Source organism: Hemibagrus wyckioides, linkage group LG01 (genome assembly GCF_019097595.1).
Source record: "Hemibagrus wyckioides isolate EC202008001 linkage group LG01, SWU_Hwy_1.0, whole genome shotgun sequence".
NCBI classification, from domain to species: Eukaryota; Metazoa; Chordata; class Actinopteri; order Siluriformes; family Bagridae; genus Hemibagrus; species Hemibagrus wyckioides.
Genome location: NC_080710.1, coordinates 27,485,430 through 27,506,959, shown reverse-complemented (window position 1 = coordinate 27,506,959; position 21,530 = coordinate 27,485,430). Strand labels below are relative to the sequence as shown.

The 21,530-nt window shown below is 38.8% G+C and overlaps 2 protein-coding genes across 3 annotated transcripts in view; both read right to left on the bottom strand.

Annotated features, from left to right (window-relative positions):
• Positions 1-13,295, bottom strand: part of LOC131352613 (NEDD4-like E3 ubiquitin-protein ligase WWP1) — a 50,313-nt gene extending 37,018 nt beyond the window's left edge. The window contains exon 1 of one of the 2 annotated variants that reach the window (XM_058388867.1): positions 13,095-13,295. The gene's annotated coding sequence lies outside the window, so the exon portion shown is untranslated. The remainder of the gene's footprint in view (positions 1-13,094) is intronic. The other variant, XM_058388857.1, reaches the window with a different exon arrangement.
• Positions 13,296-19,262: 5,967 nt separating this feature from the next.
• LOC131351837 (agouti-related protein-like) lies at positions 19,263-21,124 on the bottom strand. Its single transcript, XM_058387468.1, is given in 2 exon segments — positions 19,263-20,158; positions 21,062-21,124. Coding segments are annotated over 2 exon segments (237 nt in total). The 3' UTR covers positions 19,263-19,984.
• Between the last annotated feature and the right edge of the window lie 406 nt (positions 21,125-21,530).

The following is a 21,530-nucleotide window of genomic DNA, read 5'->3' as shown; positions in this document are numbered from 1 at the left end:
CACACACACACAGTCAGAAACACACACACACACAGAGTCAGAAACACACACACACACAGAGTCAGAAACACACACACACACAGAGTCAGAAACACACACACACACAGAGTCAGAAACACACACACACACACAGAGTCAGAAACACACACACACACAGAGTCAGAAACACACACACACACAGAGTCAGAAACACACACACAGAGTCAGAAACACACACACACACAGAGTCAGAAACACACACACACAGTCAGAAACACACACACAGACACACACACACAGTCAGAAACACACACACACAGTCAGAAACACACACAGAGTCAGAAACACACACACACACAGAGTCAGAAACACACACACACACAGAGTCAGAAACACACACACACACAGAGTCAGAAACACACACACACACAGAGTCAGAAACACACACACACAGTCAGAAACACACACACAGACACACACACACAGTCAGAAACACACACACACAGAAACACACACAGAGTCAGAAACACACACACAGAGTCAGAAACACACACACACACAGAGTCAGAAACACACACACACACAGAGTCAGAAACACACACACACACAGTCAGAAACACACACACACACAGTCAGAAACACACACACACACAGAGTCAGAAACACACACACACACACACAGAGAGTCAGAAACACACACACACACACACACAGAGTCAGAAACACACACACACACACACACAGAGTCAGAAACACACACACACAGAGTCAGAAACACACACACACAGAGTCAGAAACACACACACACAGAGTCAGAAACACACACACACAGAGTCAGAAACACACACACACAGAGTCAGAAACACACACACACAGAGTCAGAAACACACACACACAGAGTCAGAAACACACACACACAGAGTCAGAAACACACACACACAGAGTCAGAAACACACACACACAGAGTCAGAAACACACACACACAGAGTCAGAAACACACACACACAGAGTCAGAAACACACACACACAGAGTCAGAAACACACACACACAGAGTCAGAAACACACACACACACACACACAGAGTCAGAAACACACACACACACACAGAGTCAGAAACACACACACACACAGAGTCAGAAACACACACACACACAGAGTCAGAAACACACACACACAGAGTCAGAAACACACACACACAGAGTCAGAAACACACACACACAGAGTCAGAAACACACACACACAGAGTCAGAAACACACACACACAGAGTCAGAAACACACACACACAGAGTCAGAAACACACACACACAGAGTCAGAAACACACACACACAGAGTCAGAAACACACACACACAGAGTCAGAAACACACACACACAGAGTCAGAAACACACACACACAGAGTCAGAAACACACACACACAGAGTCAGAAACACACACACACAGAGTCAGAAACACACACACACAGAGTCAGAAACACACACACACAGAGTCAGAAACACACACACACAGAGTCAGAAACACACACACACAGAGTCAGAAACACACACACACAGAGTCAGAAACACACACACAGAGTCAGAAACACACAGAGTCAGAAACACACAGAGTCAGAAACACACAGAGTCAGAAACACACACACACACAGAGTCAGAAACACACACACACAGTCAGAAACACACACACAGACACACACACACAGTCAGAAACACACACACACAGAAACACACACAGAGTCAGAAACACACACACACACAGAGTCAGAAACACACACACACACAGAGTCAGAAACACACACACACACAGTCAGAAACACACACACACACAGAGTCAGAAACACACACACACAGAGTCAGAAACACACACACACACAGAGTCAGAAACACACACACACACAGAGTCAGAAACACACACACACACAGTCAGAAACACACACACACACAGAGAGTCAGAAACACACACACACACAGTCAGAAACACACACACACACAGAGTCAGAAACACACACACACACAGAGTCAGAAACACACACACACACAGAGTCAGAAACACACACACACACAGAGTCAGAAACACACACACACAGAGTCAGAAACACACACACACACAGAGTCAGAAACACACACACACAGTCAGAAACACACACACAGAGTCAGAAACACACACACAGAGTCAGAAACACACACACAGAGTCAGAAACACACAGAGTCAGAAACACACAGAGTCAGAAACACACAGAGTCAGAAACACACAGAGTCAGAAACACACACACACACACACACACACCATGTCACATCACTGTGCTTGTGAGGACTCGAATCTAACTGGTGTCGTTGTAAGTAATAACACTTAATAACACTAACCACGAACCAAATAAAACCGGTTTGCACTTTGATACACAACCTGATTGCACACTCACACAGACGACAGAAAGCCAGAGTCCTTACTGTTACTGTGCATAAAGCTGCTGAACATTAGAGTCTGCCTCAGATAGCGGATGGACAGACGTGCTATGGCTCTGAGGTGCTGTCTAAGGGACGGCACTTTTTGTTTAAGCAAAAATACGAGTTATCCGAGAGTGTACCTTTGGAGCATTTACACCTCAGGAAACAATCCGGCCAAAAAATTTAAAAAAATAAAAAAAAAGCACACACAATCTGTGGACCTTGAATGCTCCCTGAAAACAATTTCCAAACATCTGAAGGCAACATGAGCATCTCTACATAACAAACTGTATTCAAATATAATAATAATCTAGAGTTCACTGGAGTTCACACAGACAAGCTCAACGAAAGAGGAAACTTTGGAATTAAAAAGTTCCTGAAACCCCAAAGCAAAAAGAAAGGAAGAGCTGGAGGTATCAGGTTCATACATCCACCATTAAGAAAGTCCTACGTGATTTAAACGGTTGTCACACAAAGAGAGACCAGTCTGGCTTCACATGTTCTCCAGGATAAAGAACTAAACTTTTGGAGGAACATTCTCTGGTCAGATAAGAAAACGTCTGGCTAAAACGATTAGAAGAAGAGCTCCATCCTAACTGTGAAGCATGGTGTTGGCAGCATCATGTTGGGGAAGTTTTTTGCTGGGAAGAGGGACGTTAGAACATCGGTGGCACCACAAGGAGACGCAACGATCTGAAGAGAATTAAATCCTAATCACAACTGGGTTCTTCCAGCAGGATAATGATCCTGAGCAAACCTCCAAAACTGGGTCAAAGTGGCTTAAAGATAAAGTACTGGGGAAGTAGATGATAAAACCCTGAGCTGAATCTCATTGTGGACTGAACGGAAAAAAAGAAGAAGAAGAAAAGAAGCAATGTTTGAGCAACTGACCGAGTTACACCAGTTCTGTCCGGAGGAATGAGCAAATAATTCCAGAGAAGGATTGTGAGAAGTTTTTGGAAGGCTACACCAAGGCTTTGATTTAAAGTTGGAGCAGTTAAAAGGCAACATCATAGACAGACAGCCAGATAGATAGACACACAGACAGCCAGACAGATAGATAGATTGACAGACTGATAGACAGACAGACAGATAGATAGCCAGATAGATAGCCAGACAGACAGACAGATAGACTTTATTGATCCCGCAAGAGAAATTCTTGTGTTGAAACACCATCAAACACTAACAAAGCTGGAAACGTTCTGACCCACTAAAATGTCCATGTGTGTTTCACATTTAGCAGATGTCCTTATCCTGAGCGACTTAGATTTCTCTCATTTGTACAACTGAGCAGATGAGGGATAATAAGGGCCTTGCTCAAGGGCCCAGCAGTGGCAAACTTGCTGATCCTGGGATTTGGACTACATCACTGCCCTCTGATCTATGAAGGAAAGCAGTGGGTTGTTGATGGGAAGATCAAGGGATCAAGGCCCTTAACCCTCTCAGCTCCAGGGGCGCTGTATCATAGCTCTGACCCCAACTTCCTTAGCTGGAATAGGCAAAGAAAAGAATTCCACCGTCCTGTAATGTGTGGGGCGATCATAACGGCTTACGACAATAATGGCTACCGTTTTTGAAATGACTTTTGAAGAAAATCAAACAGATGCCGTAATTGACGCAAGACAGGGAAAGATAATGAAGACATGACATGTGTTGACGAATTATCCCGAAAGTATGTAAAGGTTTCTGTACCGCAACATAAATCTTAATTCACGCTCCAAACGGTGGATTTCCACACCACTAGTTCACAGAATTGAGGCAATTTAGCCTAAATTGCACTGAAACAAAGAGCATTTTTCTTTGTTGTCTTTAACAGCATCATAGTAACCCAGTGAAGCGCGAACTTGCCATACTTTCAGTTCTGATGAGCTAAACTATGACCCCATTTATTTTTCTTTTTAACGCTGAAATTGGAGGGGAAGAAAGAACCTACAGCACTGAGCACTTTCAGATAAAAAGTGGAAAGCCATGGACCAGGAGTCATAAACGTAGGAAAGTGATGAAGGACAGAATATTGAACTGAAAACGGTCAAGCTGAATGAATTACTATAAAATCTGCTTATGCTGCACATAGCCAAATCATAACCAGTTGAAACAGACAAAGTGGTAAAAAGGTATAAAAGGAACAAATCTGTTTATCTAATATCATCGCCAGAAGTTCCTGACTCTTCACATAATAATCACGCTGAACCAAATTCATTAGCTCGCACAATATACTAGATTTTGCTCTTATTATAAGAGTACACACTTGTATGATTTTGAGCCATAATGTCTCTATTTTTAGACTCAATGTACGTACATACTGCATTAAATTCCCTACGAAACAGCGTATTAGTCAAGTATTTCCTTCTGAAACAAAGCGTCAGCATGAACTGAGTGACCGTGTTACAAAACAGCCGAGACACTATGTAACTGGACAATCATTAAAAAAGAAAAGAAAATCCTAGAATCATAATAGGATGGTTTACCTAGAAGTGAAAATACAAAAAAAAAAAAAAAAAAAAAAAAAAGGAATATCTCCCAAGTTATTTATTCTAGTTAGAGTATTTAAGCCTAAGATACATAAGGCTAAGAAATAAGAAGCTTTCAGCCATTTTGATTTCAGGGGCACTTTGAAAGAGAGCTGCTTAGAAAAGACCTCATGCTTCACACTACTGCTTTCTCTCTGGCACAATTTCAGCAGAAATAAACACTCGACAGATCTGGAAATCTTACCCCTTCCAAATAAATTCAAGTAATGTTGCCGGAGGGTGGCTCTGTCGGAATTCTGACCGCTTCACCATGCACTCTGACGGAGCGACACATTACCAAGCCTAAACGTTAGAGTTAACATTGAAATTGTGTAATCAAATTGAGTGTCATTTTTGCGATCGTTTCCATTTTATGACTGCAGAAAGGATCTCTCCCTTCAGCTGAAAGCAACCATTTATGATTAACCCTAAAATGACTCGAATTAAACAACCCGGGGAACGTGAAGCGGGCAGTCGTGTCTCACTAGCCATAATTAAGAAAGATTAAGAAACGTTTAAGCTTCAAGCAGAAAATCTTCTATACACAGCTCTTCTTCTGCTGTGAAATCCTCACGGTCTGAGGTGCTCCTGTGATCGGTCACACTCTACTCAACGCTGCTCTGTGTGTACTCTGCAGAGGGCAATGCAAAGCTCCACAGACCATTAATTTAATGCTCAGAGAATCTGAGGACGGTGAAGAGGACGAAATACGGTGGCCGAGACTAACGTGATGCTGCAGTAGGATCCGCAAAACTGTCGTCTGGTTCGATTGGGAATATAGAATATGATCGTGATGTAATTCCCTTTAAAAGGCTAATGGAATAAGTATATTCAGCTGAGAAATAATGGATAGCTAAAAGTGGTGATGAAATCAGTTGATTGGAGGCTGGAAACGCTGTTCTTCCCACCTAAGTTGTACTATGGAGATACATGATGCATGTAAGTTCATATCACTATATTGAAGCCACTGTGTTGTATTCATATACTATCATTTTTTTCCTATAGGCTGACACTGGACAGTTTAAGATATGGGACCAGGCATAACATTATGACCACCTGCTAAACATTGTACTGGCCCTCATGTTAACAATTCAGGCTGTGTGAGGGTGTGATGCTACAGGGAACATTTTCTTAACACTCATTTCCTAGATGCTCATTTCTTAGCACTTAACAACAATCAAACATTATTTGAAGGCCACATGCCTGCCATCAGAGTACTGATACAAACTGCCCGAATGCTTTCATCGCCACAATTTACTCATCTACATCCATCGTCATAACCCAGCAAGCCATAAAGCGCAAATCATCTCTGCTGGTTTCACAAACAGGAGTTCAGTGACCTCTCCAGTGAACCTGATCACAATCCTGTAAAGTACCTTTGGTTTGCAGAAGGTCAGGAGATTCATTGCATGACTCTGTAGCAATAACGTGATGCAATCACAGCCACATTGACCAGAATCTCGGTCATGTTTCAGATACAGCCTGTGAACACGATGCAGCTAGGTAGGCTTTAGAGATCCGTAAAATATGATGTTAAACAAATGCAACGTTATCATCTTTGACTGGGCAACATATGAGCACTAGTTAAGCCACCGAGCCATGCATCGGCAGGAAGTAGATATGCATCAACACCTTTTTTTTTTCAGACTGTATACATATTTCTGGAACAGTAAAAGATAACACAGATACGTGACAGGTTTTTTCACTCAGTTTATGTAAACTAGAACGATCTTACGTCCTTTATAACTTACTTGATTTGACATAAGTTATCTAGTGAGCTAGCTACATTAGAATGGCTTTTGTTTTATTGTCCGAATACATCTGGTCATTTTCATAAGAATCCCTTGCTTCTAATCAGCAGATTCCCTGTTGACTTGCAAAATGTTCCTATATCACACGATATGATGCGACATAAAGCCTGGTCGGAGCAAATGAGCACGATATTGGGTAGACGTCTGATGCCTTCTGGAAAAAGGAGGTTGCAATGAGGTATTTGGTTACTATATATATTTCAAAATAATAATAATAAAAAAGTATGTGCCAGGTTTGGGAAGATATTCAGAGCTGTGTGTATCTCTATAGTGTTGGGAAATGGGAAAAACAGGGACCGGTGCGTCTCTAATTGCTCCTCTCCATGCATTCCTGTCTGGAGGGAGCGGCCCTGCTATTGTGTTCTGCTGGTCAGCTCGCTCTTACAAAATCCTCCCAAAAAAAAAGAGACAGCTGTATTGTGTCTTTAATCAAAGCTGAGAAGTGACCGTCTGATGAACATCTTGAACAAACACTGGGCCTTTTTTTTTGGTGTTGCTAAAGTGCTGACCACCACACAAACCACAAAACCCTGTGAGAACGTCCTGCTCCTATTATCGGATTTTTAATTTTTTTTTATCTTGTGGCCTAGCTCTGCTTAATACAAAAAATAAATAAATAAATAAATAAATAAATAAATAAATAAATCAGCACATTACAATTAAATGACATAACACACCAGCGTTGGTTTGGACGTCTAATTTGCATAAAAACATCTAATATCATGGCTATAAATGATGACATGGTGAGATTTCGCTGAAGATATGCTCCGATATTGCGCTCCAAACTAATGTTTAGCCTCCAAACAAAGGGTTTAAACACCAAATAAAAAGAAACTACTACTGAGAAGCAGGAAATCGGTAAAAACACAGGTTTCCTAAAAATGCGTCCAAGTTTACGAATGTCATTGTTTACACAGAGACAGACTGTATGTTTTTGCAATCTTTCGGGGTGTTTCGAGTTGACTGTGACGGTATTTATAGCCCTGGTGTAAAATACAGGTTTGTAATTTAGAAAACAATTCAAGAACATGACAGGGCCGAGCTTTTTTTTTTTGCCCTCAAAACCGGAGAGGAACAATGTCTTCCTAGAACCTAGGCTTAACTACGCCTGCTTACCTTCAACACTAAGCTAGGCATTAGAAGTGTAACAGTACACAAAATTCTAATTCGATAGCACAAGAAATGTTAAATGATAAAACGCTGACTAAAAATGAACCCTTAAGACTTTCATTTTTCAAATGATTAAAGTTACAATACATCAATAGGAACGTGTAATAAAAGTTCTAGAGAAGAAAGTGGGCGTGGCTCATAAGGGGGCGTGTCCAAAACACAGGGCTACTGTTAAGCTACTTGTGTTAAATAAAACCCAAGTCATCATTTCTCACTCACCCTGTGTTGATTTCTTCCTGTCCGGGGCAGTGTATTTCAGCGTTTGTCATGTTTTAGCTTTAACTCATTTGTCTGGCTCCTGAGTTCGAATCATTGTGAAACTGGCGAATACTTTTGGCGCATAATTAAACAAAAAAACTAAACAAAAAAGATGCCTGAGGAATGTGTAGGACTGAAAACACTGAAATACAATGATCAAGATAAAGGGGGGATTAAAAAAAACCCCTTCTGCCAAGTTCCAAGTCCATGTTGAAATCTGAATCATGAAGTTACACCAACCATTATGACCAGCTGCCTAATACTGTGTTGGTCACACATTTGCTGCCAAAACAGCCCTGACCCATCATGCACTGTTTATTCTGATACCTTTTTATCAGAACCAGCATCAATGAGCCTTGACCACCCATGACCCTGTCGCCGGTTCACCACTGTTCCTTCATTGGACCATTTTTAATGTACAGATACTGACCACTGCGGACCGGGAGCACCCCACAAGAGCTGCAGTTTTGGAGATGCTCTGATCCAGTGGTCTAGCCATCACAATTTGTCCCTTCATCAAACTCGCTAAAATCCTTACACTTGTCCATTCTTCCTGCTTCTAACACATCAACTTTGAGGACAAAATGTTGACTTGCTGCCTGATATATCCCACCCACTAACAGGTGCCATGATGAGGAGATCATCAGTCTTATTCACTTCACCTGTCAGTGGTCGTAATGTTATGCTGGATCAGTGTATATTCTAAATTTCTAATTTACTCTTTTAGTTCTCCAGGATGCATTGCATTCCCACAGCACTACAGCTCTGTCCTTGGGTTCAGTCTGAGGCTCATGGCCCAGTTCACAGAAGGTAAACGTTTCCAGAAAAACATTATCGGCAACCCAAAACACACTGCATGTTTATGTTCACTTCCTGTATTTGGGATGCCGCAGTCGCTAGACATCGTGTCAGAAAGGTACTCAGACCGGTTGTAGAACAAACAAAGCTCATGACAGAAGCAAACTAACCAGGGTTTAATCAAAACCGTATAAACACTAAACGTAAAAGCGCTATTCCAGCGCAATACGGACAGATAACACAAACATGTGTCCAGCACCAGTGCCTGTGAACTGGACACATAATAGACAGAATCTGCACACTGTGATCTTTCCACTACTGAGTGACGATCATAAAAGATTCAATTTATCCAAATTGCACTTTAATCAATAACCAGGGTGCTGAAGAAGTCTGTCCTAAAGGTAAAGAGGTAAAGAAGCGACGTCTTTAGAGGAAGGAGTGTGGGACAATGTTTATTCATGCATCCACGCACTCACACAGAAACAGCTGTGGAGAAAGAAAATACTCCAGGTGCATTACTTCACAACCATAAAACACACCTCATCAGTTTATCAGTAAGAAAGACGAGAGCTGATTCGTCACGTGAGCAGCCACTAATCCGTAAAAGCCTATTAATCAGAGAGCATCTTGACCCGCCTGCGATTATATCAAAGTTTCCAGAGATCAGTGACGGAAATGGTTTTCGGTGAAGGAGGGAGGGATAGCAGGAGTATAGGTCACTGGTGGTGTTTTTTTTTTTTTTTTTTTTTTTTTTTAAGGAAGACGTATTGACAAATTACACGTCCAGTCCAGTCCGGCGAGCGCTCCACGCGTCCTGTTTTGTGATATAACTTCCATTCAGTCACGGCTGTCGTGCATTTCTTTATTTTGGCACCTGTTGCCGACGCACACCGCAGGGATTCGGACGCACATCTGCAACACGCAACAGCTGTTTCCTTGGAAACATGAAAACAGTAGGATGGGAGCCATCAAGTCAAAATAAACAATTTTAGGAGATTGAAAGCTTGCTGGAAGTGATTTTCTCACAGCGTGGAAGCCAAAGCTGATGGAAAGATTGACAGTGGGAGATTGCATACCCGCGAGACTACTTTGTTAAAATCAGTGTTGCTTCCTGTTTCTGAGTGGTGCAAGTTTTAGTGCTCGGTGCTTCTCTTGGTTCTTTAACTCTAGCATCATGAGGTCGTTAGAAGACGGCTAACGAGTCAGTGCTTTCACATCATCCGTTTGATCGGAACCCTGGTGCTGTTTTCTACCCTGGCGTTGTTTTCTAGGGAGATGACAACGCAGCAATCTGAATCCGGTGTGAGCGAGGTCTAAATCCGGTTCTAATGCAGAGTTCACACAGCAAATCGGTGCTCGTTCACGCGAGTGACAATTACAAAGTGTGAATTATCAAAGACGCCATCTGAGAGAATCATCGATGCCGGTGAAATATTTGGCATGTTAAATATCTGGACGTGTCCGTGATCCAATATCCTGCATTATGAAATGAGTTCTGACTTAAAAATACATCACCGATGACCTACAGCTAACGCGAGAAGAAGATACAGGGCAGTGGGCAGTTCGGGGAGGAGTTTGGTTGTGAAACGTAATTTGCGGTCCAGACAGAGTTGTCTGAAACAGTGTGCTTCACTAGTATCTAGGAAGTGCTGGTTCTCAAACCTTTTTTGGTTTGAATTTTCCATCGCCGTAATTCTTACTAATAACTGAAAAGTTTTATGAGCACCTTTTCACCTCTATAAACCCCCTAACAACATTTTCCCCCAATTTCTTTCATTACATTCAGTGTGAACTCAAACCAAATGATGAATTTTGCCCTAATTTGCACACCGTAAACAAACTAATAGGTGTGAAAGTAGCCTTAGAGCGAGGAAACATCCTGACGTGTGTGTGTGTGTGTGTGTGTGTGTGTGTGTGTGTGAGAGAGAGAGAGAGTGTGTTATGAAGACTCCTGAGAATGGGATTAAATAAAAAATGATAGTCTAAAACATAAAAAATGTAATCAGCAGTTATAGTTGATCCACCATCTGTGTAAAAACCCCACAGAAAGAAAGAAATCCTGCTGTGTGGCAAACAGTTTGGCTTTTTTGAGCCTGCAGCAGGGTGTCTGTGGAGGAAAAACAACTCACACTGTCCACATATGGACTGCATTTACTACCAAAATCATCTACTGTACAAGAGGTGTAGTGCTTCTTGATTTTAAACAAACCTTCAGAGAAGATTTTTACTACTTCTAGAGTAACACTAGGCTTGACTATTTAGTCAGAGGATATTAACGGAGAATATTAATGCTTCTTGTACACAGCTAAAACACTATATTGCCAAAGGTTTTGGGACACCCCTCCAAATCATTGAATTCGGGTGTTGTTTTTTTCAGGGCTTCGGCTTGGCCCCTTGGTTCCAGTGAAAGGAACCCTTAATGCTTCAGCATAACAAGACATTTTGGACAATTTCATGCTCCCAACTTTGTGGGAACAGTTTGGGGATGACCCCTTCCTGTTCCAACATGACCGTACACCAGTGCACAAAACAAGGTCCATAAAGACATGGATGAGTGAGGAACTTGATCAGCCTGCACAGAGTCCTGACCTCAACACCTCTGGGATGAATTAGAGCGGAGACTTCGAGCCATTCCAAAACTGGTATATCTGCCTTTACATGCACATGAATGTAATATGGAGTTGTCCCATACTTTGCAGCTTTAACAGCTTCAACTCTTCTGGGAAGGCTTTCCACAAGTTTTAGTAGTGTGCTTATGGGAATTTCTGACCATTCCTCTAAAAGTGCATGTGTGAGGTCTGGAACTGGTGTTGAACGAGAAGCTCTGGCTCGCAGTCTCCGCTCTAATTCATCTCAAAGGTGTTCTGTCAGGTTGAGGTCAGGACTCTGTGAAGTTCCTCCTCACCAAACTCTCTCATCCATGTCTGTATGGACCTTGCTTTGTGCAGTCATGTTGGACCAGGAAGGGGTCATCCCCAAACTGGTCCCACAAAGTTGGGAGCATGAAACTGTCCAAAATGTCTTGGTATGAAGCTGAAGCATTAAGAGTTCCTTTCACTGGAACTAAGGGGCCGAGTCCAACCCCTGAAATCAATGATTTGGAGGGGTGTCCCAAAACTTTTGCCAACACAAGTTTATCACATTCTAGTTCACCCTCAAATAATAAACACGACTGGTAAGATCTCCATTAGCAGTCAAAACGATCTGTAGTGTCTTTTCCAGCCAGAAACATTTGACACGTTAACTTATACGTTTTTATTCAGTCCCATGCTGTGTAAATAACTAGCGGGTTCCTTGCTAGCTAGTGCTAGCTTAGTGTAACACGCTAGCTTAGCATGGCTACCTTGTTCCAAGATCACGGCGCTATTTCCAGGATTTATTAACAGCAAATATGACTGGTTATACTGGTTAAACGTCACTCGTTAACTAGGCGGTTGAGTGTTGGGTTACTGCAGGGGTTAACGATCGAGCTGAACAACAGAACGGTTCACGTTAATTAACATCTCTGCTGGACAAAATATTTGGCCAGTGTTAGTTAGTTAGTTAGTTAGTTAGTTAGTTAGTTAGTGAAGCTAGTTAGTCAAGATAGTTAATGATGTGTAGTTTAGATGTTTTTTCCCCCTTTCCTCCGCCTTAATAGCCGTGTTGGTTTAGGTTATTTTCATTAACGCCGGTTAAAGCAAAGCGCGAGCTTCCTGATGAAAACTATCCAAACAAACAATCACCCGGAGATCGTGTGCTGCTGATGCGTTGTTTAGATCGAGCTTCCGTGTTTGTTTATTTGTTTATTCACTCGTCGTGTTTACACTTGCTTGACTTTACACCCTTACAGCACCGCGATGTAACATTAACCGCAGGCTACATATTCACCACTGCTAGGGCCTGCACACTGGTGATCGCCATTTTTAACTCCACACACACACACACACACACAGTGTGTTACAGTATAGCACAGCATTCAGCTTAACCAGAAATCTGACTCAGGCCGCTGGTTTTGTTCAAGAAATGCCTGAAACACCACCATTTTATATATATATATAAACACACACGACCATAGTTACCGCACATGCGCATTAGCCGCGATTAAAAACCCAACTGCAAATCAATCAGTGCTGTGCATTAACTCACCGAGGCCGGAGTTGGCAGTGTCTTTCCTTCTATCCTGCGCGCGCGTGTGTGTATATATATATATATATATATGTGTGTGTGTGTGTGTGTGTGTTATCTGAACGCCGGGGATAACCGGGCAGCTACGACTGCGCCATTTCTCAGGCCACTGACTGACAGCTTCTCACACACACGCTGTTTTCCCCATAACCTCTAAGTCCCGCCTCATGCGCCACCACCATTGGCCAGGAACTTCGTGATGAATTACAGCGTGATGATTGGATGGTTAAACTGTCAGTCATATCACCGTGGCAACTGCTGCACGCGAAAGTAAGAGTCACGTTTTTTCTTGCTTGTTGCTTGTTTTTAAGAATGAACATGAAGGTATTTCATACTGGATTTTTATTCTTTACTCCTAATAATCATAGACATCGAAGATGATTTACAAAAAAAAGCAACAACACCAATAGTAACAACAACAACAACAACAACAATAATAATAATAATGATAATAATAATAATAATAATAATAATAATAATAATAATAACAAAAAAATCAAATAAATAAATAAATGTTTGGAAAACAGACTTCTGGTCCGAAATACTTGTCAGTCAGTACACTCTATACTCTATTTATTAAAATAATAATAATAATAATAATAATAATAATAATAATAATAATAATAATAATAGTAATAATGAGAAGAAGAAGAAGAAGAAGAAGAAGAAGAAGTAAGTAAGTAAGTAAGTAAGTAAGTAAGTAAGTAAGTAAGTAAGTAAGTAAGTAAGTAAATAAATAAGTAAATAAATGTTTGGAAAACAGACTTCCGGTCCAGAATACTTGATTGTGTTTTGTATGTCAATCAGTTAATAGACTCTATATTCTACTTATTAAAATATTACTACTACTACTACTACTACTACTACTACTAATAATAATAATAATAATAATAATAATAATAATAATAATAATAATAATAATAATTAAATAAATAAATAAACAAACAAACAAACAAACAAACAAATAAATAAACAAACAAACCCCTGGCAATAATAATTTGCTATAATAAAAAAAATGTTTGGAAAACAGACTTGTGTTTGTGTTTTGTATGTCAGTCAGTCAGTACACTCTATACTCTATTTATTAAAATAATAATAATAATAATAATAATAAGAAGAAGAAGAAGAAGAAGAAGAAGAAAATAAATAAATAAATAAATAAATAAATAAATAAATAAATAAATGAATGAATGAATGAATGAATGAATGTGTTGAAAACAGACTTCCGGTCCAGAATATTTGATTGTGTTTTGTATGTCAATCAGTTAATAGACTCTTTATTCTACTTATTAAAATAATAATAATAATAATAATAATAATAATAATAATAATAATAATAATAAATGGATTAACCTCTGGCTATAATAATTTGCTTTAATAAAAAACGTTTGGAAACAGACTTCTGGTACGAAATACTTGTTTGTGTTTTGTATGTCAGTCAGTCAGTACACTATACTCTATTTATTAAAATAATAATAATAATAATAATAATAATAATAATAATAATAATAATAATAATAATAAAATTCATTTAGATGTCAAGCCCACTTAATCACTAGAGATTAGTCTTGGGAAAAACTAAAAACTTTATTTTATTTTTTTGTTAATTTTTTTTAGATCGTTACTAGCATATAGTTCTATACTATACTATATTGGAAATTTTATAAATTAAATGATATAGCATTAAAAATAATTTTAATTGATAGGAATTAGCTTCAGATTATTATTATTATTATTATTATTATTATTATTATTATTATTATTTTAATGAGAAAATATAGATTTATATACCTATTTTTAGATCTTAATTTACTTCTAATCATCTCAAAAATGTTACAATTTATATTGCTTTGATGAATGGCATATAATTATGTTTATTTTGTTTATCGAATTTATTCATGTTATCCTTTTTCCTTCTTTCCCTGATTTTTTTAAGTAGCTGTTACATTACAGTACAGTAGCTGTTGTATTTAAATTGATATTCCAGTTAGTGTTCAGGACTCAGACACAGTGTGTTTAATCTAGACTGAAAACACATTTGTGTAGTCCAGACTGTTGTGAATAATATTTTTTTTTCGTAGGTAAAGGAGCAGATCTGGAGTGTTCATGGGAACAGAGTGTTTTGGTGAACTGGGATGTTTGGTTATTGTTTGTGATCTTTATCCTTCTACTCTCTGGACATTTCTGATGCATCCTGATGCCCTGCTTCTGGATGGAGTTCTCATGAGATTACTGTGGATGGCTCCGCTTAGAAACCATGTTGATGGATCAGTTTGTATTGCAACTGATATGATCTCAGGACTTCAGTTGCTATGCTAGCTTTAAGACTGCAATCGCTACAAACACTTTTGTGTTCGAGTCTCCATCAGTGAACAGTTCATAACTTCTCATAACACATACTTCATGTAAAAACTAGAATGAATCTCCTGGTAACATTATTGCATATTTTGTCCATTATAGAAGGGAAATGTTTTATAATCACACCATCCAGTGTCACCCAGATCAGCATGGGTTCTCTCTTGAGCCTGGTGTTGTAGGTAGATTGTCATCTCCAAAGTACCCTTAGTGTGTGTGTGTTTTGGGGGAGATTTTTATTGTGCCCTGACATGTGTTGGCACCCTGTCCATTGGGGTCCTCTACCCCTGGGTCGCAAATGAATATTACAGCTTTATTACTTGCCCCTCTGTCTGCATGGTGCCCTGTGATGGACTGGTGTACAATCCAGGATGTATTCCCACCATGTACCCAGTATTTTTGGCATAGGCTGTTGATCCATTGCAAGTCTGACTAGGATAAAGTGGTACCTTATGATAAGGTGGTACCTACCTGTCTGTCTGTCTGTCTGTCTGCCTGTCTGTCTGTCTGTCTATCTATCTATCTATCTATCTATCTATCTATCTATCTATCTATCTATCTATCTATCTATCTATCTATCTATCTATCTATCTATCTATCTGTCATCTATCTATCTATCTATCTATCTATCTATCTATCTATCTATCTATCTATCTATCTATCTATCTATCTATCTATCTATCTATCTATCTATCTATCTGTTTGTCTGTCTGTCTGTTTGTCTGTCTGTCTATCTATCTCTATAACTGTCTATCTATCTATCTATCTATCTATCTATCTATCTATCTATCTATCTATCTATCTATCTATCTATCTATCTATCTATCTATCTATCTGTCTGTCTGTCTGCCTGCCTGTCTGTCTGTCTGTCTATATAACTGTCTGTCTGTTTGTCTGTCTGTCTGTCTGTCTGTCTGTCTATCTATCTATCTATCTATCTATCTATCTATCTATCTATCTATCTATCTATCTATCTATCTATCTATCTCTATAACTGTCTATCTATCTATCTATCTATCTATCTATCTATCTATCTATCTATCTATCTATCTATCTATCTATCTAATTTCCACACTACTGATCATGCGCAGTAGCTACAATGACCAATAGATGGCGCTATATCATTAGATTTCACACAATCCCATAACATCTCGACTGAAACGCTGGAATTGAAGCTTGCTTTCCTCTCCAGAGTGGTTTGCGTTGTAAAGCCCGTGTCATTGTTTCTTTTAGGTAAATTAATTAAATCTGGTAATTTGATTTCTTCAGAAAGCTCTTCAGAACAATTCTCTGCATTATTATATCATAATACTCTCTCTCTCTCTCTCTCTCTCTCTCTCTCTCTCTCTCTGAAATTCTTCCTCTCACCCAATTGTTCAGTGAACCATACACGACATTTATATATATTTCATATTTTCATTTTTTTTTTTCATCACAAAGCTTGTGCAAAGCCACATGACTCACGGCTGCTGAAGCCAGACACAATCTGGACACAATCATCATTTTTACACAGCCCTTGCTATTAGTCCATAATAGCTTTTCACTGTGTTCCATAGACAATTATAGGAAATAACAATCTTTGGCCTTATACAAGAGTACACAAGAGTGATTCCAGATTTTAAAAAAATAATAAAATAAAACATTTTCATAGCATTTTACTTTCCATCTATACATGCTGTAAAATTGGCCAGTCACAGATTCAAGGAAGTTGCATTAGTCATTTAATTTCTCTTGCCTATTTAATGGACCATATCCCTCTCTGCAGATGCTTAGGATAAATCACACACTGCTTATTGGCATGCTTTTTTTCTCACTAGAGAAAAACAAAAAAGCAAGAAGGCGAATTTGACAGCAAACAATACCAGTTGCAATTAAAGAAAAAAATGCACGTGTAATAAATTCTTTATAACACCATGTGTGGTTCTCATATATTTGTCTTGGTATAAGGTGGAGAGATAAAATACAGCATTGCATTCAACAATATATACACAAGGGCACCACACACACACACACACACACAGTGTGTCAGTATTGCCTGGATAGATTGGATCATCAGTTAAACTGTATTATGAATTTACACACAACAACAACAACAACAAAATTGTAGTTTCTGAACATTTGCACATTGATAGGATTGAGCAGCTGCTCATATTCAGAGACACCAATCGGGCATAACATTATGACCACTGAAATGTGCCGTAAATAACACTGATTATCTCCTCATCCTGGCACCTGTTAGTGGGTGGGATATATTAGGCAGCAAATGAACATTTTGTTGATGTGTTAGAAGCAGGAAAAATGGGCAAGCATAAGGATTTGAGCTTTGAGTTTTACAAAGAGCCAAATTGTGATGGCTAGACCACTGGATCAGAGCATCTCCAAAACTGCAGCTCTTGTGGGGTGTTCCCGGTCTGCAGTGGTCAGTATCTATCAATAAAGGAACAGCGGTGAACCGGCGACAGGGTCATGGGTGGACAAGGCTCACTGATGGACATGGGGAGCAAAGGCTGGCCCGGGTGATCTGATCTAACAGACGAGCTACTGTTGATCAGATTGCTGAAGAAGTTAATGTTGGTTCTGACAGAAAGGTGTCAGAATACACAGTGCAGGACGGGTCAGGGCTGTTTGGGCAGCAAAAGGGGGACCAACACAAAATTAAGCAGGTGGTTATAATGTTATGCCTGGTGGGTGTAAGTATAAATCTCTATCAAAAACACATCCTCATCCATATTCACTAGATCAGGGATTAAGAGTACCATCAGCCCGAAAACTCTGTTGTATTGGGAAGGATGAAATCATAAACTTAAAGTTAAAAACTCAGTGTAAAAGCTTGTTTCTGTTATGATTCAGATATGAAATAGCAGCATAAGGGTGCTTGCACACCATTCGAAAACCATTTGAAGGTCAGTTCCTTCTCATCATTAGGGATGGTAACTTTTCTCAAACCATATCCCATCAAGCACTAAATAGGAATTTCTTGTTCAAGCCGCTTGGAGCGCCACATGATACGTCTTCTAACAAGTAATGCAGTAATGTCTGTCTCTCTCGTTAATCACAGATCACTTCCTGTTGTGTGTTTGGCTTTTAATTGGTTAGATGTCTGAGATGAGAAACACACCAACAATAACCCTTTTGTGGAGAGCGCACAGCTGGAAACGTTAACCGCGGATTTTCAACAATGTTGGCCTGAATTATTAGAGAGGATAAAAGAAAGAAAAGAAAGAAAAAGAAAGAAAGAAAGAAAGAAAGACAGAAAGAAAGAAAGAAAGAAAGAAAGAAAGAAAGAAAGAAAGAAAAAAAAAGAAAAAAGAAGAAAGAAAGAAAGAAAGAAAGAAAGAAAGAAAAAGAAAGAAAGAAAGAAAGAAAGAAAGAAAGAAAGAAAGACAGAAAGAAAGAAAAAAAGAAAGACAGAAAGAAAGAAAGAAAGAAAGAAAGAAAAAGAAAAAAGAAGAAAGAAAGAAAGAAAGAAAGAAAAAAAAAGAAAAAAGAAGAAAGAAAGAAAGAAAGAAAGAAAGAAAGAAAGAAAGAAAGAAAAAAAAGAAGAAAGAAAGAAAGAAAGAAAGAAAGAAAGAAAGAAAGAAAGAAAGAAAGAAAGAAAGAAAGAAAGAAAGAAAGAAAGAAAGGAAAAAAAAGAAAAAAAATGAAAGAAAGAAAGAACGAAATATTATGTACAGTAAATATAGATGTACATTGCTGGATCATGTGCCTGAGGTTAGAGCTCAAAGCTCTTTGTCAGAATTATTTATGGCATCATCAAATTTGATGGATCTTTATAAATAATAATCATTTCTCAGGCAGATGTTCTGTTTAACAACTTATTTTGACTTCTGGAGTCATGATGGAGAGAGTATTTTTTCATCGTAACATAAAGGAATGGATTTATCTCAGCAAAAGTTTGTGCATGAGAAAAGAAGCGAATCTTTGGATCTGGACCAAACGTTCAGTATGTTGTGGCTCAGAGGTTACGGCTGATTGAGTCATGGCTCTATTCTATTCTAACATTCTACCTCACACAGTCGACTATACAGAAATGCAGAGGTTCATATCACACTCTCCGGTGTCACCCAAATGAGGATGAGGTTCTCAAGGTTTCTTCCTCATTCCATCTAAGGGAGTTTTTCCTCGCCACAGTCGCTTGCTCGCTAGGGATCATTTTGTCTAAACATCTAGTACTGTTTGCATGTTTTTTGTTTCTCATGTTCTGTGAGACAGCGTTCATTGTTAGAAGCGTCATGTCAATAAAATTGAATTGAATATTCGTGGAATCGCAGGAAAAAAACGCACACAGGTGATTAAGCCCAGCCTAATTCTGCGGGAACTTAAGCACGAGCCCTAAACCTGACTATTTACAACTTCCCACAGAAGTTGGATGATGCGTTGTTTATAATCTGCGTTAAAGCAGACTGCGGCTGTGGCTTATTTGAGAAAAGCGGTGGCTGGCTACTTTAGCAAACCGTAAAGCACATCACACTGCAGCTATCTTATCTGCAGCTATCTTAATCGTTTCTCTGACAGGGATGGCCCAGTCTCCAGCAGCGGCAGATGGTGTTGAAGAAGCGGCAGTGGCAGGAGGCACAAGGGTCACAGCAGCGTGAGTGTGGGCCAGGAGCACAGTTCTCCTTCATTCTGGAACAGCGTGGGGCTTTCAACAGAGGATCACCAAGCGGTTTCTGAATGAAATACACACACAGCAACAAAGACTTAGAATCATTAGACGCGAAGAGCTAATCGAAACAAGACCTCTCCTCGATTTTCTGTACACTAGGCCTCATTTATCAAGCTGAGGACTACTAAAATTATTCTTTAGTGACTCACAGAAGCTTTTTTGTTTTGTCTTTTTCCTTTTTTTTAACATGTGGTGTCCATGAGAAAACAGGCGGTTCGGCGAAAGAGCCGTATCTTCCGAGAGACATCCTAGCACTAGTTCGGTATTACGTCTCTGCGCTGTCAGTTTAATTATAGCCAGGTTTACAACAGAACAGGGTTTAATGAGCTGCAAAAAAGTGTCACATCTTGCCGATGTTTAGAAAAGCACTACTAGGTGCAGAAATATTTTAATGAGATGCAGGAAAATGACACAAGGTTTTCAGGCAGTACTGTATATGCACTTTAAAGGTTTGCTGCTACAATGCACAAACGTTGTTGCTCTGTTGTCGAGTGTGTTTATTGCTCGATGTATTTATTGTCCTGTTCTCGTCTCGCACTTTTTCTGGTGTCTGGTGGAAACTACTGCATTGCACCACAATCGGGGAGAAAAGACATTTTGTTCCACTGTATACAAGCCGTATAGAGGAATGACAATAAAACCCCATTTGACTTGATCTGATTTATGTAAATATAAAGTTATACAAGAAAATTTTATATTTTTATATTATATTTACTGTTTATATTTATATTTATATACATATATATTTATATATATATATATATATATATATACACATATATTTGCATATGCATATCCGATAACTATTGGTTTTTCACAACTATTTTGTCTTTAATTTCTACATTTAATTTTCCCTATTTTTCTCTATATATTTTTAACTATATCCCTTCATTTTTCATGTCCACACACTTTAATTTTTACTCTTTTCTTTCTTCAAATTTTCAGAATTCCAGGACAAACAAATGTGCATTTTTCTGCCATCGGCCAAATACTGAAACCTGGCTATAGCGGCAATATAATATATCTAAATATAGCCAGGCATTCAGGACAATGTGATAAACTCTATACAGTAATTTAGGTCTTTAGGGAAAATGCTTAGGTTTAGACAATGCTTTCTGGAAATAACAAAAACAAACAAAACTAAAAGATTTCTTTCTAATATATTTCAGGCACAAACTACAGAGATGTAAAAGTGAAAGTGAAGTACATTTCAAAATCCAAAAAAAAATGTATTATATTACAGAAAAAAAATAATTTAAAAAAAAATGAAAAGAATAGTAATATTCTTTAAAGTCATATTCTTTCCATAATTTTTTTAAATTTATTTATATAATACATGAATTTTCTGAAAGCATTAAACATTCTGGGATGGTTTC